General features: G+C 35.0%; 1 protein-coding gene across 4 annotated transcripts in view; it reads left to right on the top strand.

The window, feature by feature from the left end:
* The window catches only part of ACACA (acetyl-CoA carboxylase alpha), a 221727-nt gene that overhangs the window by 112364 nt on the left and 84633 nt on the right, over positions 1 to 24730 (top strand). For all 4 annotated transcript variants that reach the window (XM_074262047.1, XM_074262045.1, XM_074262046.1 and 1 more), the window contains 6 exons: positions 2793 to 2834; positions 4123 to 4338; positions 5815 to 5970; positions 8021 to 8224; positions 15231 to 15386; positions 17422 to 17568. In XM_074262047.1, the coding sequence (XP_074118148.1) occupies positions 2793 to 2834; positions 4123 to 4338; positions 5815 to 5970; positions 8021 to 8224; positions 15231 to 15386; positions 17422 to 17568 (921 nt within the window). The remainder of the gene's footprint in view (positions 1 to 2792; positions 2835 to 4122; positions 4339 to 5814; positions 5971 to 8020; positions 8225 to 15230; positions 15387 to 17421; positions 17569 to 24730) is intronic.

Genomic DNA, 24730 nt, shown 5'->3' with positions numbered 1-24730 from the left:
GGGAGCTTTCTGGGCGTGTTAGAGATGAATCCTTTGATCTCCTCAGCTTCCTAGTAATCCACTGTGATGTATTCAGCTTCTTCTGTTCTACAGTATGAAATCCTCACCTTATTGAATAGGAAGAGAACACCAGATAGGCAAAGAGAGGGAAGAAAGGCTACCTTCTCTCCTGGCAAGTGCGGAGTGCAGACATGTTTCGTTTTCATTCATCCCCTCTCCATGCCACATTGCAGGATAAGAGAAGAGGAGAAAAGGCTCTACATGGAGCATTTGTTTTGTTAGCTATTCCATTCTTCAGGCAGCAAATCTGTCAATATTTTTAGACTTTGTTGTTCATGCACTGCAGCCCCCGGGGAGCTGTTTAAAATGAGGGTCTGAGTTTCCCTTAGTGTCGTGGTGTACTAACGCCAGGAGGAATGTTAACCAGCAATCAAGGAGACTTAGTATTTTGTCTCTCTGTTTGCATAAACACCCAGTTAAATCAAGCATTGCTTAAAAAAAAACAAAAAACAAACAAAAAAAAAACTTGGGTTCTGATATATACCAAATACTGAGCTCTGATAGTTAGGAGTATAAAGGGAAATACATTATTGATTCTTCCTTCTCATAAAAATGGATTCAGGCCTGGAGTACCACACAGGAGGTTCTAAGTCCATGTGACTTCCTCATACTATTGGCACATGTAGTTGTTAGATTGGGAAGTAGAGGCTGATCTCCTAATGAAACATCCATGCCTTTTTTATTTTTGTTAGTGACATTAAATATTTTTTCCCCCCCTATTTTACCCTACAAAATCCATTAGATCTAACACTGGTTAAATTCTAGTTTGGCATTTCTTATCTCTAGCCCTGCATATAAAGTTTCATGAGCTTTTTATAACTGCATACAAGCTAAGTTCATTTACTAAGCAATTCCCACTTTTATAGTCTGATAGATATATTTTGATTTTGGAGGTACAGTATGGTATACTATCTGTGCTGGTCAATGTTAGTGGTTAATTGAAAATAAAAATCTTGGGAGGCAATTAATTTTGTTACCAAACCACTGTTAGCTTATAACGGATTTGGTTTGGGTTAGTTTTTGTTTTAATTACAGCCTATATAATTAGTTCCCAGCATGTTGAGGTAAAAGAGAGTTGCACCAGCAAGCTTCCAATTTCTTCATCTCATTAGGTTTTTAACACGATTATTAGTATCATAATCAGCTATGATGATTTCTGTTGTAGGTTTTCACATTCTCTGATTTGCAGGGTGTCTTGATTGGCTAATTTAGGCAAATTATTTTGATTGTCTTGATGATGGTTGGCTGATTAGAACACACAGCAGGGGTATAATTCCTCTTCCTAGGAAATGCTGTTTTCTTTTAGATTTTTGGTACCAGAACACTTAGTGTTCTCTTCTTTTTGCATATTCAATTATGATATTTGCCCATCATTCTAGTAGAAACACTTAAAGTAGTGATGGAATGAACATGGATAGTTAGGGAGAATCAGCGGCATAAAGAGGGGGTAACCAAGAAGAATCAAGAAAGACAATAGGATTGCTGAGTTATTTGTACTTATTCTCTATGTGGTCTGTGTATCTGTGGTCCTTTAAGTAATAGGCAATCATTTTTTCTATAGGATCCCAAATGGAAAAGTCCTCTTATTCTTAGAAAAGTCTGCTGGTATCTCTTGTTTAGGGACTTCATTCACATGTTTAAAATGGTTATGATTATGAAAATTTAAAACTCAGAATTTTTTTTTATGTTCCTTTATCCCTTTCTTCCTCTCTCTCTTCCCTCCAACCTCCTCCTTTCTTCCTCCCTAAAAATGTTGATTCTGTCTCATCGGAAAGGGAGTCTTTTGAGTTCCAGGAAACAGATAGATTTTCCCTCTATTTTTAGTTTCCAGATCTTACTGAGAAATATTCATGTGACTTTTCTTAGTCATTTTGCTTTGTACTGACAATTAGTTGATTATTTTTAGCTCATAATGAAGAAGTCTAATGGAACCTCCTATAGAGGAAAATAATAATGAACCTGATTCCTGCACTGCCAGTAGAGTTCCCCATCAGAGAAACGGGTATTTCGTGTTAATAAGTTAAATTTCAGAAACTAATGAACTCCACTAATTGAATTCATCTTTGTTAATTAATAAGGTTCTAGTAAATTGGGTTGCCTTTTTGTGTAATGTCCTGTCAGAGAGTTGTAAGACCTCATGATAACAAGTTCATTGGTCTTATCCTGGCCTTTCCAATAAAGTTAGTGGAAGTTCCTGAAGTAGCTGCCTTGCAGTTTCCTTTTGCATTGACATTTTATGACATTGGCTCTTCAAATTATAGACTTGATAATGAGTGTAGAAAGTGCCAGGGTTTTGATATACTATGCTGGCTGGGTAGTTGGTTTCTGTTTTAAGAGCTGTTTTAAGGAGAAACTTAGGAAATTAGTTGAGTAGCTACTGCTGCAGTAGCTACAGCCCAGGTACATACATACTGGTGCCATTTGCCCAGGTGTGCTGAGGGCAACCCCTAGGGAGCTTTTGTGGTAGAAGAGTAGAAAAATCACAGCATTCTTCTATGACATTGTGAATTCAAAGTTTTGTTAGAGTGTTTAAAGATAGCCTTCTGGGCCACAATGATGAAGAGTTGGATTGCTGTTAGGTCCAAGGTTACCAAATTGTTTCCAGCAGTTGGAAACTCTGTGACTTGCAGGTATTTGAAAGTCACTGTGTACCTTTATTGTTACTGTTTATCTGGCCCACTGAAAGTACATTTGTGAAAGACTGAAAATTTTTTTTTTCTCTTTAAATACAGAGAGAGTTTCCTAAATTTTTCACATTCCGAGCAAGGGATAAGGTAAGAACCACAGCTTTTTCCAGACTGTTTATTTTACTCTTGTCCTCTTTTCCTTTAACCAAGGGAGAACTTATCATGTTCTGCTATATATGGGGGGAAGTGGAGAGAATGCTTCCTTTCTTCTTATTATTGATTTTGTGTTTCCCTGTGTTTGATATGGTCAGTGGACCTGCAACAGGTCCCTTCTTTAAGAGAATATTTGATTTCAGAAACTAGAAGAAAGCCTTGCACTATCATAAAAGGAAAGTCAATGCCAAGATGATCTATTTTTTTTGAAGTGGTTATCATGATAAGAAATTAGATGGTCCTTATACTTAAAAGAAATTGCTCCTTTTATTTACACTTAAAGGAATTGCTCCTTTTATCTGGAAAAAAACCTACATATGGTCAGCTCCCCATTATTTGTGTGTGCATGTGCACACACAATTAATTTTTTAAAAAATTCCATTTTGAGGCAGAATTCTTAATCCTGTGCTTGCTTCTTCCACCCAGCAATTGAGCTATATCTCCTCACCTTTTGGATTTTTTGGTACCACTGGACTTCTGTTAATATAGGTAGTTAATGTATTATTGTGTATGTACTATATACTCAACACTTTTAAGCATGAAAAGATTCAAAAGAATTATAAGACAATCTTCTCCCCCAAAGTGCTTTCATTTACAGTTCACCATATATTAAATGTTGACTCATATATAAGATATTGTACTAGGTGATGAGAATATGAAGATGAAATCAGATGTACCTGCTTATAAAACTGATAGGAGAGATAAGACATGTACATAATGGCCATAATGCAAATTAGACTTTAATAATTGCCAATAGAAGTACATGCTGAATGCCATAAGAACTTTGAGGAAGAAGAGGTCACTTATAGTTACGGGAATCAGGAACATACAGATAAAAAGTAAGTATTGAATGACAGAGCTGGCGTGATTGTCAATGAGTTATCAAATGTAGTAGTAGTTCAGGGAGTCTTTCTCTTTTGAAAATTGGTGGTGTCTCAACACAAAGTATTTTTCTTGGATACTAATGAAAGTCTATCTGTTAAATGGTGATGAGATACTCTGATTTATCTGTCCCTATTTAAACTCATTAATAGCTTTATATCTTTAATGTTGTTGGTAAATATTATCTGCAGAACAATATGTTTATTATTCCTGTTTTCTGATATAAATTTATCTTCTTCAATAACCTCTGCTCCTTGTCCCATCATAATCACTAGTTCTCTAGTAGGTTTTTGCTTGGATTTCTTTGTATGTGACCTTTTCTTTTCATTTGTGAGTTCAGTTTGAGGAAGATCGTATCTATCGTCACTTGGAGCCTGCCCTGGCTTTCCAACTGGAGCTGAACCGAATGAGGAATTTTGACCTCACTGCTATTCCATGTGCCAACCATAAGATGCATTTGTATCTTGGGGCAGCCAAAGTGGAAGTGGGTACTGAAGTGACAGACTACAGATTTTTTGTAAGAGCAATCATCAGGCATTCAGATTTGGTCACCAAGGTGAGTGTTGTGCTTTGGTGGCAGGTAATTCCAAGGAATCCTGGATAAACAAATGTGGTCTGGGAATTCATAGGAATTATGAATAAAATAATCCTACAATCAATGAATAAATCCTTTTCCAAACTATGATAGGGTTCATATAATTACATTTCCACAGCAAGAGATGGAATGGGTTAATAGTTTTGTATGATTGGTGGCTGGGCAGAAGATGGTTGGGGTAAAGAAAAACAATCCTGATATAGGAGTTTGGAATTAGACATCTCATTCTCAGCATAGTCTTTGATGCCTAGAATGTCAAGGAATAGAAGTGACTAGAAGAAGCCATGTGTTTTTGCATGGATTATGAAAATATGCCATGAGTAAAGCAAAAGGTTTACTTAGATCCTTTAAAAGGCCTACTATGGAGGAGTTATCAAGACCTCTGTGTTTTTTACAATGCTAGTTTTCAAGACCATTTTCTTTGGAAATATTTGTATTTTTATTGATATCTTTTGTTTTTCTATCTTATGCCTTTATTTTCTAATTAGCCCTTCATTTTTCCTACTTCATCACTTCTATGGGAGTTATTCCCTATTTAAAAAAAAAAAAAAAGATTAAAAAGGCCGGGGGGGGGGGTAGTTTAGTAAAAGCAATCCAAACATTGAAAATGTTTCACATTAAATTCAGAGCTCCATAGCTATCACTTCTCACCTTTGTAAAAAAGGAGGCAAGGGAACTTCTAGTATCGCTAATTTTGGACTATGTTTGGTTAAAACAACTTGATAACGTATTGTTTTTTGAGTTTTGCTGTTCTTTCTATTTAGATGTTTGTAGCTCATATGTTTATTGTTTTCCTGGTTCTACCTTCTTTATTTTCTATCACTTCATATATGTCTTCCCAAGGTTTCTCTATATTTGTCATACATATTTTTCCTTATTGATATTTGATCTTTTATTGTATTCATATGCCACAATACATATTGCAGTTACTCAGTTGATGAGCATGTGCCTTATTTCTACTTCTTTGTTACTATGAAAGAATTCTGTTATAAATATTTTAGTCTCTATGGGACCTTTATTTTTTGCCAATCATTCTTAAGGTATATGCTGAGAGGAAATATCTGTATCAGAGGAAATGGTACTTTTTATTCACTTTCTTTCCTAAATGCTTTCCAATGTAGTTGGACTGATTCAAAACTTCAATGACATTGCCTCTTTCCCCAAGCTGAATTAATATTTTGTCATGTTTGCCAGTTTTCTTGCGTTAAGTGAAGCCTTAGGTATCTTTTGATGTTCTCTTTGTATTAGTGATTTGGATCATTTAATTTGGTTATGAAGAGTTTAAATTTTTTTAAAGAGCTATTTCTTTATATACTTTGATTATTTATCTATTGTTGGACAGTGGGTATTGATCACTTAAGAACATTTTATTATTGCCTTCTCTATTCTATAAACAAGTTTCTTAAATAAATTGATAGTGTTGTCTTCCCTACATAGGAAGCCTCTTTTGAGTATCTGCAGAATGAGGGGGAGCGTCTGCTCCTGGAAGCTATGGATGAGTTGGAGGTTGCTTTTAACAATACCAATGTCCGAACTGATTGCAACCATATCTTCCTCAACTTTGTGCCCACAGTCATCATGGACCCATCAAAGGTACCTCTACCCTACTTATTTCTGTCAGCACCATCAAGCATGAGAGGTAAGGTAATACATACTCAGGCTTCTTGGTCCCAAGAGCATACGGGAACACTTCTCATAGACAAACCTGTTTAGTTTGCTAAAAAACTTTGATTTTTATCTATCTTTGGTTTGCTAAAAAACTTTGATTTTTATCTATCTTTGATTTATCAATCTGCTGTTCACTAGGGAAATCTGTTTTGAATATAGTACCTTTTTTTTTTTTTTCTTTTTCTTTTTTTGAGTTTATACTACCAGACTAGTGATATGTAGAAAAAAGAAGAATCTCTTCTTTTCTATTGCTTCTTCTTTTGGAAAATTTGTATCGGTTTTCTCATTTGGAATGGTATCTTTTGCTGTTATTAGCCAGAGTCTTCTCTTGTGTATGCTAATCTATAGGACTAATTTAGATATTCTGGAAAATTGCATGAACTCTATAGGTCACATGGGTATTTTTGTGTAAATTCCTGCTTCACTGCACTAAATATCACCCTAGTTGCCTCCAAGAGTTAATGCAGCTTCCCATAGTGCCTAACGTATTCCTCTTGAGTATTTTTCACGGGGTGAGAATTTGGTTAATAAGACATTTCACACACATTACATGTGGTCCCTTCCCTAGAGGATCTGTTTTTCAAATGCATGGCATAGCATGCAAGGAATAAAAACGAAGGGATTCTGTACTTGACCTCTTACCTTTAGGGTGATAGTCTTTTCTCATCATTCCCTGGGCTCCCCTTTCCTTTTTATTGGGTCCCACTCTATTCATTGCTTCTCCTGAGACTGGGAAGTTTTTGGTGACCGTGCATCCTAGTAGAGGAGGAAATAGTACAACTCTCTCAATCTAAGTTATAGGCATGGTCCTCTACATTTTGAACAACTTATTTAAAATGTGAATGTCAGTTCAGAATTCTCAGTTTCCCAATAAATTCAGATGTTATCAGTCTTTAACCCTAGGATTAGCAGTTCCTTGAATAAAGAAATTCCCTACATTTGGGGCCTTTTGATTTTCAAGAAAATATTAAAATCTTTTAGGTTGATGTAATTACATCTAAATACACTAAAGTGATAAGCTTGATGATCTTTTCTGACTTGAGAATTTGTGTTGCCAACAATAAAAACAAAACCAAACTACAAGTATAGGCCATACTGTTTGAGAAGAGAAACACACATATGAATCCCATAAAGAGAGAAATGTAAGAGAAGTTTAGTAGTCTTCTAACATCTTGAGGGAAAGCATTTTTGAAAAAAAGAATTCACTTTATTTAGGGATGCATCTCTTGGGACCTGTTGTTGGTAGCTAATGTTAACGAAGACAACATGCGCTTCTGAGAATATTAACTTAGTCAAAATAACCCTCCTCCCTAAAAACTAGGTAGTGATATGTCTTTTTGTATAAGAAGATCTTTATCTGTACAATTTTCTTAGGCATCGTAGAAATATGTGCAGCATGGACCAAGCTTTAAAGCTTCTGGGCATGAGAGGAACTCCAAATCCCTCCTAGAAATTACCTTTCCTCAATGTGTATGACTTACCAACAGGCATATATTATAAAGTTTAATAAAACTGCATGGAAAAAAGCTTATTGTAGTAATTGTTAAGTTTATTTAAAGTTCTGTAAATGCAATGATAACATAGTTATCATGCATATAAATGCTACTTAATAGCGCTTTACCAGAGGTTTTATTCTTATTTGGGGCTTTCTCTTCAGTTCTGTGGCTCCTAATTTTAGATATCATAGATCTTTGAAATATACTGAAATGAGTGTGAGTAAAGAGGTGAGATTCCCAATTTGGAGTGATGTGAAGTGCAGGCATCCTCTCCATGCCTAGATCCTAACAAAGTCTTCACTGGCTTCCTCCAGAAACAAGAACAGAGTCTGGATTTTTTTTTTTTTTTTAATTCTAACCAGATTATATCTTTGGAAAGTTACAGCCATTTACAACTTCCCAGAGTTAGCCAGCTGCTGAAGAGTTCCTTCCGACAGGGTATTTGTTAAATCTTTGTGTTGTGTGATTTGTTGTATCAGATTGAGGAGTCTGTGAGGAGCATGGTGATGCGCTATGGAAGCCGGCTGTGGAAACTCCGAGTTCTCCAAGCAGAGCTGAAAATTAACATCCGCTTAACACCAACTGGAAAAGCAATTCCCATCCGCCTGTTCCTGACCAATGAGTCAGGCTATTACTTGGACATCAGTCTGTACAAGGAAGTGACTGACTCTAGGACAGCACAGGTACGATAGTCCATTTGCAGAGCTTCACTGAATCATTAAATCATGGCATTTGTTCCATTCTAACTTCTCTGGATGATATTTCTCCTGAACTATTATTGTCATTCATGGGCAAGTAGAAGACAAAACAGCAGGAGAAATTCAATATAATTTTGGTAGTCTGTGGAATTCCAAACAGGGTTGTTTACATTTACCTGTTACATATTAATGTAATTTACTTGTCATATTTGACCCCAGTACTTTTATGCTTAAAAATAGATAACTTATTTGTATAGTTTAAAAATGGAAACTCATGGAACAACAATGTCCTTGGGAATTGAGGGGGGAGATGGAGCTTTTCTTATTTTGCTAATCCAGACATTAGCCACTATTGCTGTTTGTTGGAATCTGGATTTAGATTGACTCATCTTTGTCCTTTTCTCCCTCTTCCTTCTCTTTTGAAAGAAAGAAATGTTATAATTTTGAGGGTCTGCTATTTAGAAAATTGCTCTTATGTACATTCACAAATTCTTTCATCCTTTCTTCTACACTTTGTATCTCAATATGAATTACATGGTTATAGTTTGTGTTCTTTTGAATCTAGGAAAAGTCATTTTTGCCAGTCTTCTGAACCAGATTTAAAAATCTGAATTGGTTGGATTGTTATCAAGATGACCTTTCATTTCAGTGTTTTGAGTTCCACTGTGTGGTGGTCAAAAAAAAAAAGTCTATCCTTATAAGGACTTAACAGTTAAAATAGAGAAAGAATGAGAGAATGTGAGGAGGCAAATATGAATGTTCAGAATTTTTTTTTATTGTATTTGATGTTTTTCAGGAAATCCTTAAAGACATTTTCAGTTAGAGTTTTCCATGGGCAAGAATGTTTTTAATTAAATTCTACAGTGGCTTCAAGGCAGGTCCATTCTTGTGAAAAATAAAATGACCTCTTGAGATTTTAATATTTTTGATAAATGTTTGTTCTTTATAACTACTTTTTTTTTTTTTTTTTTTTTTTTTTTTTAAACAAATTAGAAAGATCTGAGACTTTTCCTCACCCTGGTTTATAGGGACACCAGATGCTGGTTATCTCAGTGCTTTAGACATAGTAGGTGTTCTGTTAATATTTATTGAATAAATGAATGAACAAACCATTCCTAGTGTGAAGGTAAGCTTCCTTTTAGAATAGCTATTGTACATTTTAAGGAAGGCTTAATGGGAAGGGTTTCCCAAGGGCCTTGTTATAGATGAGTTAAAAAGCTATAGCCACATAAATTAGGATTCTGGCTAATGGCTAGAGGATAGAATGGACATATCAGAAATCCTCAAGGCCCAATTCTGATGACTTCATCTGAGCAAGTTAAGTTGATTTATTTATGAATTTAAGGAAGTGTGGAAGTAAGTTGGTCAATGGAAATTTTAAAAATGTATATAAGCTTGACAGTTTCTGGTGAAAAGTATGTGTGTGCGTACACAGAGTGCATATATATGTGTTTTGTTGTATATTTTATTTATGTCTATATACATACATATACATATGTACAATATATATATGCACACATAAATAAAGGTCACATTATGTGTGTTTATATGTGAATTCATGAATTGAAGACCTGCATATCTCTAGATCTCAAATTGTGTTCTAAAAAGCTAAAGTTCACAAGATAATCTCAAAGACTAATTTTTACTTACTCAACTACCTGCCTGCCCTATTATATCTTTCCTGAATCTGTTAACAAAATAGAAAATTAACTTGCTTCAGTGTCATCTTTCATTTTCTCCCTCATACTGCCTGATATTAGTGCCAATGAATAACGAAGTGGCCAAAAGTCAGGCAATAGTGGGGAGAAATTGCTCTCCATGAAAGCTTCCCAAACCCCCTCCCAGCTAGATGTGCTGTCTCTGATTTCCTCTAGTATATTGCATTTTTTCAATAGGACTTAGCTCTTCCCTTGTAGTTTGTGTACAAGTCTTACCTTACCTACCAGATTTTAAGCTCTTTGAAAGCAGGAGCCTTGCTTTTTTTTTTTTTTTTGGGTCTTTAACCATTCCTACCATAGTATCTCTTATATAGTTGGTGCTCAATAAGTGCTTGGAGAATTCCCCCTGTCTCACCTTACTTAATCCACTTTCAGTATCTCAAAACTTGATTTCTTCTAGTTTTCCAACATTGCAATCCCATTATCTACATTGGTAGCCTCTACAGAGGCTACTAAGCCATAGAAGACTCTCACAAGATCCTTATGAGTTGTATATTAATTTAGTTTAAAAACTATCTCTACTGTTTCATTTTGTTTTCCAGCTATATTTTAATGTGGCTCAGGCCATGCTCAGGAAAGTTGAGGGCTTTACATGGCCCATTGACTACCTGATTAATATCTACATTGTCTTCCAAAAGCTTGTGAGGCAAATCTATCCCATAGGTGAAAATGGATTAGCATTCTCTTTGTATATCCTAGACTTGAGGCCATAGCCCTCTTTGGAGCATGAATCAGAGCCAGATATTGATGGAAGCCCTTAGTTCCAGCCTCCAAACAGTTACTGGTATTGGCTAATGACTATTCTTTCTATGTCTGCTTATGTGTGCCTACATACATAAACATATATTGCTTCCCATTTATTATTCACTGCATTGTGAATATATAGTTTGTGTATTCATGCATACAGTGCCTAGTTCAGTGTCATATACCCTGTGGGCACTCAATAAATATTAATTGAATTGAAATAATAGCATCCCTTATAAATATTCATCAGCAAATAAAACTATCTAAATATATGGAGTATGAAGTGCTCTCCTGGAAATATTTGAGTTAAAATGATTAAAAACCATCCTATTAATTCCATAATATGATATGGTGGACCTGTTGTAGTCATATCCATAGTATACTGCAATATATACTTGGGGTAATACCTCTGTCACTGGAGAGTGTTATTATAGGATATGTCAGAATAGCTTACTTGGCAGTTGGTGTATATGGTGATTCATACCATCTTTAGTTGAGAGCTTTTCATACTTGTAAATTTGAAGCCTTAAGCAAAATGTAATACAGTACTTATGAACTACCTTTGTTGAGAAGTGACCTGGATTCTATTAACAAAGAGGAGGCTGGGCTGAGCTCTTCCAACTTTAGAACTATGCTAATTGGTTACTTGGCACACTTTCTAAATACAAGGAAGAGAAAAGAGAAAAGCTTTGCCCCAAATCTGAAACATGAATGCTTTGGTAAGTGAACTTGAACTTGGGAGTGATCTTTCTGTAATAATTATTGCCTTTTAAAAGTAAAAGAGGCTGTCAAGTAATTTCTGGGTAGTGAGAACACTGAATATATTACATCAAAGAAGCCTAAGTAAGTTACCTACACAGCCAGGGATGCTTCAACAAAAAAAATTTTTTTTTCTCTAGAATCAAGACTTTGTGAGTTAAAAGTTATCTTAGTGCCCGTTTAGCCCAATCCACAAGTGGAAGGAATGCCCCGCTAACATAACCATAAAATAGTTGTCCAAACTTTATACAAATTCTTAATTTGGTAGGTTTGTTCCCCCACTGATGCACCATATCCCTTTGCTCTACCTTCCAGTTGTTACATTTAATTTTCTTATTTACTTTCAACTTTGTCATTCCAGCTTCTATTCCATGCCTCCTTTTTTTCCTCTTATTTCTCTCTCTTTATATAGAGAGGGCATATACATGCTTTATTTTTAAAAAATTATGAACTTGTCAAATATCCACAAACATGATCATTTCATTATAAAAAAAATAGCATATGGAAATATAAACTGTTAAGTAATACTTGATTTGTTCAAGTATATATTATAATTAATTTGGTATATCAGCACTCTTCTCCCTTTTTGTATCCCCTTTCTCTATTTTCTTAGTAATTAAAAAAAAATATTTTATTCCTTTTTTTCTATTTTTTTGGGGGGGGGTTTAGTTTCACTTCTTTTTATCCTCAAACACTCCTTTTTCCTCCCCAAAAGGAACTATAGCATAACAAATATAAATAAAATAGATCCCACATTGTATATATCAGAGAATGTATGTCTTTTTTTTTTTTTTTTTTTTTTTTTGTTGAAAGTTTACTCTTTATTAGTACAATGCAGTCAGCATTTGCTGAAATCTATTAACAGCTGCATTAACATTCTTTTTTTTTTTTTTTTTTTTTTTTTTTTTTTTTTTTTTAATTTTTTTTTTATTATATATATATATATATTTTATAATATTATCCCTTGTATTCATTTTTCCAAATTACCCCCCCTCCCTTATTCCCTCCCCCCGACGACAGGCAATACCATACATTTTACATGTGTTACAATATAGTCTAAGTAAAATACATGTGTGTGAATATCATTTTCTTGTTGCACAATAAACATTAGAATCCGAAGGTATATGCAACCTGGGCAGACAGATATAGTGCTAACAATTTCATTCCCCTCCCAGTGTTTCTTCTCTGGGTGTATCTACCTCTGTCCATCATTGATCAACTGGAAGTGAGTTGGATCTTCTTTATGTTGAAGATTTCCACTAGAGAATGTATGTCTTGCTCAGTACTTGTAGTTCATCTACTCTCTGCCAAGAAGTAGGATAGATATCTATATCTAAATACAGTAGATGTACATTTGGTACAATGTAAAATCTTCTAAAATTGTCCTTAATATTAAAATTTTCAATTTTTTTTTCTCAGAAAATAAAACTCTTTGCTTAAGTTGTCTTCCTTGTTCTGGTCTTGCCAAGCTAAATCATTTCATATAGAGCTTCGCAGATTTCTTTAAATCTATATCTTTCCTTTAGTGCAATAATAGCATATTATAATTATATTCTTTAATTTATTTGAGCATTTCTTGATTGAATATCCATTTCTTCCTCCCCTCCCCCATCTTCCCAATTCTTTGTTATATCAATAAATTCCTATACATGGATATTCTTTTTCTGTGTTTTGATCTTTTTGGAATGTGAGCCTATTCGTGATATCATTGGATTAAAAGGTTATATGTGGTTTGGAGATCAAAATTATTTTCCAGAATGATAGCGCATATTCATAGTTCCTCCATCAGTGCATCAATGTATCTATCTTCTAGCAATTATCATTTTCATTTTTTCTCATCTTTGCCAATTTGATAGGTGTGAGGTGGAACCTCACAGTTTTCATGTGTACTTCTTTAATTTGGATTTGGAATCATTTTTTTCATTCAAAATCCACAAGTGATTATGGTTTCCCCCAATAATTTGTATATCAGCTTTTTTTTTTTTTTAATAGCTTTTTATTTACAAGATATATGCATGGGTAATTTTTCAGCATTGGCGATTTCAAAACCTTCTGTTCCAATTTTTCCCCTCCTTCCCCTTCCCCCCTCCCCCAGATAGCAGGTTGACTTGTATATCAGATCTTTATGAGGGAAATTTGTTGCATAGATTTCTCTCCTTCTGCCCCTCCCCCCTAAGTTGATTAACTAATTGATTAATTGCAAGCTGATTTGTGCTTTAAAAAAAAAAAGTTTCCCTCATGTCAATAATCAGACTTGATTCATTTTATTTCTTGTGATCATCCCTTATTTGGTCAAAGAAATATTCTCTCTTTTCTCATTTGTTTGATATGATCTTTTATATCTAGAGCATATATCCATTTGGAATTTATTTCAGTATGTGGTTTTGGATGTTGATATAATTTCTGGCAGATTGTTTTCCAGTTTTTCATATTTTTTGTCAATAGCTTATATTTATCCTAGGCTTTGTCCTTGTCCTTGGGCTTTTCAAATAATATGCTCCAGTATTCAGTTACTTTCGTTCTTATGCCTTGTGGTGAGTAGGTTATATGGTAGACTTGAGGTCAGAATTAACTGACGTGGAATTCAATCTCAGACAATTTTACTCTGGGCAAGTAACTTTTTAACTTTTTTATCTCTTTTGTAAAATGAGGATAATCATAGCATCTATCTCACTGCATTATTGTTGTTTGGTATTCAAACCAAATATTGTTTTTAAAGCACTTTGTAAACCTTAAAGTGCTGCACAAAGTGAGCCATCCTCCTCTTACTCATCATTATTATCAAATTCTGATTTTTAACAAGTATTCCTTATTTGTATTGATTACTACTTTGTGGAAAACTTTCAGGTCTTTTGTTTTTGCAACTTTTTTCATTATTTCCTTTTTGATTTTTGACTCTTTTCCCCCTTCCAAGGAATTTTTTGTCTAATTCTAAAAAAAAATAATTCTGTGTGATTCTTTTTCTTTCTCAATTCCATCTATCCATTCCTTTACTTCTATCTCAGCAGAGAATCTTTGCCTCATTTTACTGAGAGTTATGGATGCTATTCATTGTGATTTCTCTCACAACTCAACACCTGACATTCCCACAACATAATCCTGTTTTCCCCTTCTTTGCTCCACTCTGACAAAGAGATGATCTTTCTTGCCAGAACCGACTCTTTTACTTGTGTCATAATGATGTCCTCTCCGGTCCCCTCTAGAATACTGCGCATTCTGTCATCTCCTCACTCTCCCTAATTTAGTTTCTCTTGGTACTAACTACACTGACTCCTCCCTCTGTTCCCTGCAGCCATGTTCAAATTTGCCTTTTTTTTTCCTTTAACACTTCATTTGACTCTTTTATTCCCTCAATTTATTGACCTAAATCTTTCCTCCTTTTCTTCCCTTCATTGCCAGCCTCTTAAAGAAAAACTGCCTCAGCTCTTCCCTTCATTCTTCTGTTTCCTCCTCTCTTCCTTCTTTCTCCAGCCATCATTCTTTTTGAACAATGCATCTCTTTCCCATCTTCTGATACTGCTTAGTATTTTTCTTTGCATGTGTTTTATTTCATTTGGTACATGTAAAATCTGTGTGTAAGAATTGGTTTTGGTTTGTTTTATCTTCATACCTCCAATCCCTCTTATGTTGACTTGTAAAGTAATAACAATAATAGTAGTAGTACAATAACAATTATCTCTTAATAGGTATAACTTCGTAATGTATTTAAGTGAACTGAAGTGATTTTTCCCTGTGTCTCAGCTCTCCATGTCATTTACCTTTTCCTGCAGATCATGTTCCAGGCATATGGAGACAAACAGGGTCCACTACATGGGATGCTGATCAATACTCCCTATGTGACCAAAGACTTGCTACAATCGAAGAGATTCCAGGCACAAACCTTAGGGACAACGTATATTTATGATATTCCAGAGATGTTCCGGCAGGTAAAGGAGGCCTGGGAAATGCTGGGAGTAGCTATTTCAGGAAGCAAGGTTTTCCTGATTTTCTGCCTGTTCCATCTTTGCTTGGAGAAAAAGTGTTTCTAAAAGTGTAGGAGAGAGGTCATGATTCCACCCCCATTTGATTTGTAATGTGCTATTTGGTCATTCATGAGATGGGAAGAGGTTTCTTAATAATTTAATATGAGGAACCCTGACAATGCAAATTCTCTGCAGAGTAGAACAAATGAATTAAGGTCACCACAACATGTTGGTGTTTTATAGTAGCTTGTATCTATATTTGGATATTGATTGCTAGGTTAAGACTGTATTCAAATTCTTATATTAGCAAAGATGTATGAAACTTTAATTCCCAATGTCTTATTTTCAGAGATAACTTGAGCCATCCAGCTGATGGGATGGAGTAATAATATTGAAATAGAAAATATATTAATGGCCATAGATAGCGTGATATACATTTTAAAGTACAAGTTATTTTTAGGAGAGATTTGTTATAGCAGGATAAAAACTAGCTTATAAGAAAACATGACATTTTGAATCTCATAATCTATATGAAAATAAATTCTTTTGATCTGCATAGTGGATCTCCATGAAGCAGACTTTTTTCCACATTAATAGAAGGGAGAAAAAGTGTATTACAGTTGAAAAAATATGTATATGTCCTTTAAAAAATATGAATAGAGGATTTTCCCAAGCCTCTGAAGTTAATGCTATCCAACATTAGTGAATTTGAATTTTAATAAAATATATGACCTTGGTAAATAACCTTTGGTAATCCTCGTATTATTTACAAATATAATAGAATCCCTTTATAATACAAGATTTTTTACGTAAGATTTGGATATACTGCAGATCAAATTATATCTCTTGAAACATAACAGTTATCAAAAGTTTACAAAAGTGCAAACACTGATATAATCTAGCTAACTGATAAGGAGCATTTGCCTTCTTCTACAGTACCAATGTTGTTCAGAAATTCTAAGCTGTTTTTTCTATCCATGTCTATTTTAGAGTCCATATTAGTGATGATGGTGGTGATTGTGTTAGTATTTCTGAGACATTCATACTTTGAATATGGCTTTGATAAATTAGTAGAAAAAACTAATTCCCTCAGAAGCCAGAGCTAGCAGTACAAATGATTCTGATTATGCTTAAATATTTCTCCAATTTGGACATGGCCAAAATTACCGTTTTCAGATTGTTTTATGCCCATGTCCACATGTTAGCCCTGAAGTGGAGATAGCAAAATCATGGACATAGCTCTTGGGAAGAAGTTGTTCCTTTGGAGTTCCTGAATATCATTTTCTTACATGTTTCCTGAATCCTTATTATTTAGTAAGAAATCACAAGGCAGTACAATTCTGTTCATTGTTCATCTTGTTTAGTGTGACCATCCCATTTCTTTAAGGGTTTTTCCCCTTCTGAATCTAAGTGGACTCTACCAGCTCTTGTCTTGAATTTTCTTGGAATATAATCAGGTTTATTGTTTTGTTTATCCCCCCCAGGGCTAAAATACTCTTTTCTCACCTCTGCCCCCATGAATACTTGACTACCTTCAGATCCTAGGCTTTCTTCACCTCCAGCTGCTGAGGCCTTCCCCCAGAATTCCCCTGTATTTGCTTCATTTTTACTTTTCCATCAGTCTTGGTAGAATGTATAAAACTCCTCTGTGTCAGTAATTGTTTTGTTTTTATCTTGGTGTGCTCAGTGCTTTATGTTGTGCTAATCACAAAGTCGTAGGTGCTTTTAATACATGTTTGTTGATGGATTTTTTTTTTTTCTGTGAAAGTAAATTGGAAACTTTTGGGATGGCTTTTCATTTCTAATGGATGTATAGTTTTAATTTATTCTTTTCTACTTTTATTACAATCTGGGATGTTTTGTCTATTTAGATAACTGTGGTAAAGAGATGAAAGAATAGTATGAGGCAAAATTAACCTTAATTGAGTATATAAAAGTGTTCAAAAGTTTTGTTAACATCAAACTTTTTTTTTTTTTTTTTTTAACCTTTCCTTTTTAGTCTCTTATCAAACTATGGGAATCTATGTCAGCCCAAGCATTCCTACCAGCCCCACCACTGCCTTCTGATATGCTAACTTACACTGAGTTGGTGTTGGATGATCAAGGTCAGCTGGTACATATGAACAGGCTTCCAGGAGGAAACGAGGCAAGTTTTTCATCATTTTCTTTCTTTCCTTCACTCTCTTCCTCCCACTCACTAGTCAATCCCTTTCTTCTATTTAAAATCATTTTCATGTGTCCCTATATTTTTATTTTCAAAGAAGTCAGGTTGATAGACCCATTTAGAAGTGGGAAGCATTAGCAGTGGGGCTGTCTTCCCTCCTGAGGCTTTCTATGAATTGTCATTGTTTTTTATGATTTTCATTCTTTACACCATTTATTTGTTGCCTCAGTGATCACGGTCAGTGAATTGTCTTCTAGATACCTAAAAAGGCACTTTCATAACCTAACTCTTTTCCCTACGTATTAGTTGAGGAAAGATATACTTACTAGATTTTTCTCTTTTTCTCCTTATAGTCCATTGTTTTCTATTGCTCACTATTTTATAATTACATCACACCCCTACATTGAGACTTTGCTTGATTTTTGCTTCAATTTATATGAATGTTGAGAAGAATGAAGACAGTTAAGTGTATGAAAAGAATATCCTAAAGGGTGAGATGGCCTCTTTTGGCTTTGTGCTACTGTTCCCAGAGAAATATCCAGCAGCTCAAAAAGGACTACCTCCATAACACCATCTGGGAATATTTTGTTTATAGAAGAATTATGTTGGATATATTTTTGTTATAAGGAATATGTGTTGTCTTCCATATAAGAATGTATCTTAATCAAATATGGGCTGCTTGCTCATACATCTAAAGTATGGTTTTTGCCCCGAGTTTACCTTGAAAATGCAAAGAGTAAACAATTTTGTTATAGGATTGGCATAAGGATTCAGCCAAATGTAGTGCATCAGACTCATAGGAGTTCTTCTGATGTGACATTTTGATAAGCAGAAGAAACAGGAGGTTAGGGAAGGAAGAATATGATGAATTCTGATGAGACTAGATATACACACTTACACTCATTCTCACACAAAGTGAAAGAAGAGATGTGGCACTCATCTGTCTGGTGAGTCCCTGAACAACAGTGAACAAAAACCTCCTTTTTTGATGGTGGTTTTTGTTGTTGTTGTTGTTGGTGGTGGTGGTGGTGGTGTGGTGGTGGTGTGTGTGTGTGTGTGTGTGTGTGTGTGTGTGTGTATATATAGATGGTGGTGCTGGTGCTGGACTTCATTTTGATTCAGAGAACAGAGGACTCCTGAAATGGAACCACCCTTGCTAACTTAGGGCTGAGAGGAAAAAATGTTTTAACTAATGTAATTAAAACATAAAATGAGATTTTTTTGCCAAGTGAAAACCAGCTGCAGTGCTGTGAGAAACCTCTTGCCATGATCTTTTTCTCTTGCTTTTTCTTGTTCTCATTCTGTGTTTGAGCGAATGGAAACTGGGGGAATAGTGAAGTCCCAGAGGGACAGAGCTCTGTTCTTGCTGAAATTACAAGCACAGAGCTGCCTGGGCATGAACATGTAGTGTTTACTCTGCCAGTATGAATACAAATAGTCTTATTATACGGGACTCTGTACCCAAAGACCACAAAAAAGAATAAAAAAATTAAAGGTTTTTTTTAACCCTTTTAAGACCCAAAGTATCTTGTGAAGAAATGGGATGCCCTGAAGAACAGCTGTTTATTATATCATATCTTTTAGTTTACAGCTTGATTGAGGGCCTCCACATGAGTCTTTCTCTTTGGGGCCGTGCTGAAATCTGGGTAGAGTATTTTGTAGTGCCTATTTTAAAAATTATTTTAATGAAGTGGATAAACAGTCTGCTTTTTAATAAACTTCACTTTTTTTGGTACATATCTTTTTCTTAATTGCCTGTTACATTTTCTTTCCTTTTCTTTAAAAGACTGGCCATCTTAGAGGCTTGTGTCTTAGCTTGTTCTTTCTCTGTGTGTCATAACCAGGGTAAAGTAGACTGGTGCCTTCTTTCTGTGTAGTTAGTGATGTTTCCCTGCAGTGTCTGGGGAAGTCTATAAGAAACCTCAGATTTTAAAGTAAGAAAGAGATTTAGGGGATTAGTAAACAACTCTGTTAGCAGTCCCTTGCACATACAATGGTTCATGTCTGCTGAGAGATTTCCCAGTCCAAGTATTGGGTTTCAGTAGTTAGAGCTCTGAGGGACAGCTGGTACTTGGAAAATGACGAGGTGTCATGAGGAAATATTTCTTTATGCTCAGCCCAGTCTTATCAGAACAGACTGACTTTTGGCTATTTTCATTTAATTTTCCTTTGAACAGGAATACAAATTTGTCATGAATCTAGCTAGCATTTCATGTATTATCTGAAGAATGATGCAGAGTTGAAAGCCACCAATGTGCTCATGAAGATGAGACTGAGTGCAGATAAATTTTTCTTAAGTCTTTCTTAAAGAGAATGGGCATCTGAACAGGATTGAGATTAGGTTTATTTTTTAAAAAATAATAAAAATGGGTCCAAATCATATTTTTTTCTGAAAGACAAGGTTCAATATAGATGCAGTGATGCTCCACATGCATTAAATAATCATAATTGGGTATCTTCCAGCATGATAGTTCTTTGTCGGCTTGCCATCATTAGTGGTGTCCCTGTGCTCTTGGAGTGAAATTTAAAGTCACAGTGGTAGGGGAGTTGCCTACCAAATCCATGAACCCATGTTACTTGCAGGTATTTCCACAGATGTGGGCTTTCTTTTTCTTTTTTCTTTTTCATTTGAAGTAGTTTTGTGTAGTGATGAAAATGGAAGGGGATATGATTAGAAGCTGATGAGCATTGTATATAAACAGCCAGCTAGATGAATTGTGCTATTTAGTCCACAATCAGTAGAAAAGCTATAGAATAGCAGGTTTTCCCAGTTTTGAAGAAGTCATGTTCATTTTGCTGCCAGTTTGGTAACTTGTTTTGATTGTTCAGTGGAAACTGTAATTGTAGGTGGGGAAAATTTGAGTAACAGCTCACAATCCTGTGCAGCTGCTTATCGTGTGAAATCCTATTATTAAATGGCTCAGACTAAAAGCGGGCATAGGGCTGTGCATGGGACCTGACTGAGAGCAGCTTACTCTTGCATTGTAAGAGACTAGTGAGAAAGCATACAGACAGGCCTCTTTTAGAATTTAGTCTTATTCATTCTGAGATATGTTCTCAGCTTTCCATCATCCTTGTGCCTCCTATTAGCCTTGTGAAATAGGTTAGTAACCTCTCCCATTTTACAAGTGGGCAAAGACATCTATAAATGGAGTGTGAGAGAAAGGAACATGATTTTCTGTCACAGAATCATGGAATTTAAAAGTATAAGGTTCTTATATTTTACTCATGAAGAAACTGAGGCCCCCCCCACTGGGGAAATGACCAAGATTGTAGAACTTAGTGACCAAATTGGGAGAATAAACAGATCACTTTATCTCTAAATGTTTACTTCTTACTTATTTGGATTGAGCAATATTTTTATTCTTTCTGTTGTGATGAGAAATACTTGTGGTTTTAGCATTAGCGGTAATACATTAGGAAGGAGTATATACATCAGAGAGATATTTTTGTTAAACTATTTCTTAACTTGGGAAGAAAAGAAGTTGTTGATTTATCACAAAAATACATTTTTCCCTTCCAAACTTTTATGGAAAGGGAATGCATTTTAGAGTGCAATGTAATTTGACAGATCCTCTATGCTGCTAAGTTGCCACATTGAATTTATGTGATGGTTCTGGTTTGCCATTTTTCACATGGACACTAGATGTCAGGGTTTTTCCTTTGCAGCAGTTTTACATTCAAATGTGTTACTTTAATTGCCCCATGGGTTAGAGCTCCACATGGTGTTCTTTGCTTCTCCGAGAGAGAAGCCTTGTGGGCCCCACAATATCTGGCTACAGTTTAAACTTTATGCCTGAGGATTTCTGAAACTTAACATTCAGCTTTGTCTTAGAAAAAATTAAGTAATAACTAAATAAAATAAATGAAAGTTTAATAATCTGCTAACTTTAGTGATCTTTTGTATTGCTTTCTAAGCACTTGGGAAAAGACAGAATTAACAAGAGAACATATGAGAATCTAGTTCTGGGATTGTTCATTCTCACCAAATGCCCTTAATTTAATAATTGAACAGTATTTCTTAGGGATCATTTTCTTTACCATTACTGAGTGTCCTTCTAGTTTGTGTTGGTGTGACCATCTGAAATTTTCAACTTGAGTGTGACATTTTTCAGAGGTGGGAAGAAGAGGAAAAGCTTTGTAAGCCAAGTGGATTGGGAGAAATTAATTTCATTTTAGGGTTCCTAAAATCAAAGCTGTTTTCTTTCATTTCAAAGAAACATTGCAGCTGTTGGAGCAGTCTGTCCCCCCAGTTCAATCCATCAGCATATTTGATAGTTCCAAAGAAATTTCTTTGTTTAGCCATTTCTACTCTAGTTAAACCTACTTTAACTCTAATATAAGTATATATGTGTAGGTTAGAGAGAGAAAAGGAGGGTGAGACTCAGGGAAGGAAATGGTTAATGGCATACTACTTTTCAAGAACAAGCAGTTTTCCAACTGAAAGTTAAGTTCTGTTTATTATATTTTATCAAACAATAATTGTTATGAATTAAGCTAATTTTTATTTATTTTATTTTTGTTTCATTCTTTTGGAATATTTACCTTTTGGTAGCAATGGTTGTGGCGACCTGAGTCATTATGCTCTGCAGCTTTTTAACAGTGCTAGAAGAAAATTGGGTTTATTTCTATTGTTTTAGTGAATTAAAATTGATCCTGTGCTGATATAAGAGTAGTAGGGATGAGAATCAGCGTAATCCTGAGAAGGAATCATTGAGCTGAGACTCTAAATTTGTACCTTTTCCAAAAACCAGTTTTTTTCCCCATAAAGTCGGGAAAATAATTCTTACCCTATCTGTCTCTGAAGATAGCCTACAAATAAGTGCTTTGAGATCTTTAGCAGAAAGGCTTCACATCCTACTTGTTATATATAATAAGCATCCATTATTATTTACTTGATGTATTATTAAGAACCTCAAAGAAGAAATTGGAACTTTCTTATTCCTACCACAAAATGAATTGATAACATGTTTTATAGAAAAAGTTAGAGACAGTACTACTTTGAATTAGATCTGGAACTAGAAGACTTGAGTTAGAATTTGCAGTAGGCACAGTACCAGGCTTCTTTGGTATTCCTAACTGCAGAGTAAGGGTACAGGACATAGAGACCTTAGAATTCAGGTTAAATGAAATCATGAATCTTGCTTACAAAAGACTAGCTGAAAATCGTACTGTGTTCTCCTCTTGATAAAGAGGAGGTGAGGTGTTGGCTGCTGGTTTGAGTTTGTATTTGCTTTACTGTGCTATCTCTGTCCTGGTTGGTTTGCTTAGATCAAGGGTTCTCAAACTATGGCCCGCAGGCCAGATACAGCCCGCTGAGGACATTTATGCTCCAGCGCAGTTATGGCAAATGGGCTGAGGGGCAGAGACAGTGTGAGTTTTTGTTTTTACTATAGTCCAGCCTCCAACAGTCTGAGGGACAGTGAACTGGCCCCCTATTTAAAGAGTTTAAGGACCACTGGCTTAGATGCTTTTATTTATTTTTGTTTGTTCAATGATAGGGAAGGTATTTTTAGAAAGGAAATAGGTTATTGATAAAGGGATCTAATATAAAAATAGAATAACTCATGAAACATTTACATACAAGGAGACCAAAGTCGGTTTCTGAGATTTTTTTTCCTGGTTCATGTTTTGCCATCTGCTGTGCTACTGTTACAAAGAGGAAAATTCCTTCTACTAATAATGTTCTGTACCATCTATTCTGCAGTTGAGAATCCTAGAAAATTGCCTAGAAAATTCAGAAGTTAAGTAACTTGACCAGAGTCATACATGTGTTAGGATTTGAACTCAGGTCCAAGTAACTTCATGACCTGTAATATGCCATACTACTTATCTATAACTATTACATATATTTAGCCCATTACCTAAATTATCCATTAGTCCTTCCAACAGTCCCATGAATAGTGGGTAGTGTAAATGTTAATGATTCCCAATGTACATGTGGGCACTGAAGCTTGAGAAGGCTAAATTACTTGCCCAAAGTCATACAGTATCAGACCCAGTATAACCCAAGCCTTTTGATCACAAAAACATTTCTGTTTTCATTACAATATATTGCCTCCTGTAATGTTTGTTATGTATATGTGTGTGTGTATGTATATGTATGTGTGTATATATATATATATATATATATATATATATGTATATTTTGTTAGTTGAGACAGTTTTATTTAGAATTAGTCTGTTTTTCCTATTCAACTTTCCTACTTTCATATTCATTTTGAATGTACAGCTTTGGTTAACAATATCTTCCTTAAACTTTTACTGAAATATCAAAATAATCTTCCTTAGAACTAATTTGATGCCACTTTGGAAAAAAGATACTCCCAATTATGGAATTATTCCTCTTTGATTTCTAGACTCATTCCCCTCGATAGATTTGTTACTGTTTCTTGCAAAACTGTAAAAGGCAACTCCTGAGGTTAGTTATTCCCTCATGAGGGCAGGTAATGGTCTGACCTATTTTATTGATAGACAGAGCAAGGCAGAAGGATTTGATTGACCTTTTGTATTGATGTGTCACTCAGTACAGTAAGTAAAGGCTAGGTTTGTGCATCTTTTTAAAATTAAGTCCTTGAACTATTCTTTGATCTGAAGCATATATTTTTCTGAAATTCTTAAGTTTTTAAATTTAAGGAGCATCCCTTATCAGGAAATTTTACAGCTACAGGTACATACTGTTCTGAGGATAGGCACAGATGACACCAGAGCATGAATTTGTAGAGCACACAACTGCAGTTATCAGCTTTCATTTATATGGTTAGTTAGAAGTGCCACAAGGAGCCTTCGGTAGCCCAACTTGCTTTATTCCTGAAAGAGCCAATTAGATTGGTGCCCTATATCTCTAGACGACACCTCATACTTTAATGAGCCTTTAATGAAATGACAGTGCATAGGTATGTTACTTTGCTGTTGGTACTCAAAGTATCTTCATGTATACATAGAAATATTGTGATCAGAGATAGTTGTTTTGTCCTAACCATCATTTTTTACCTTTTTATAATATATTTTTAAAAAAATTTCTTCCAGGGTTAGTTTCCATGCTCTGGAGTGAATTTTTTCCCTTCTTCCTTTTATTGCCTTTTAGCTGGGTTTAGGTAAGTCTATTCAGCCATTTTTGAATTATCCAAGCATGAAAAAAGAA

Source organism: Sminthopsis crassicaudata, chromosome 4 (assembly GCF_048593235.1).
Source record: "Sminthopsis crassicaudata isolate SCR6 chromosome 4, ASM4859323v1, whole genome shotgun sequence".
Lineage (NCBI taxonomy): Eukaryota > Metazoa > Chordata > Mammalia > Dasyuromorphia > Dasyuridae > Sminthopsis > Sminthopsis crassicaudata.
This window is presented reverse-complemented; position numbering and strand designations above follow the sequence as displayed.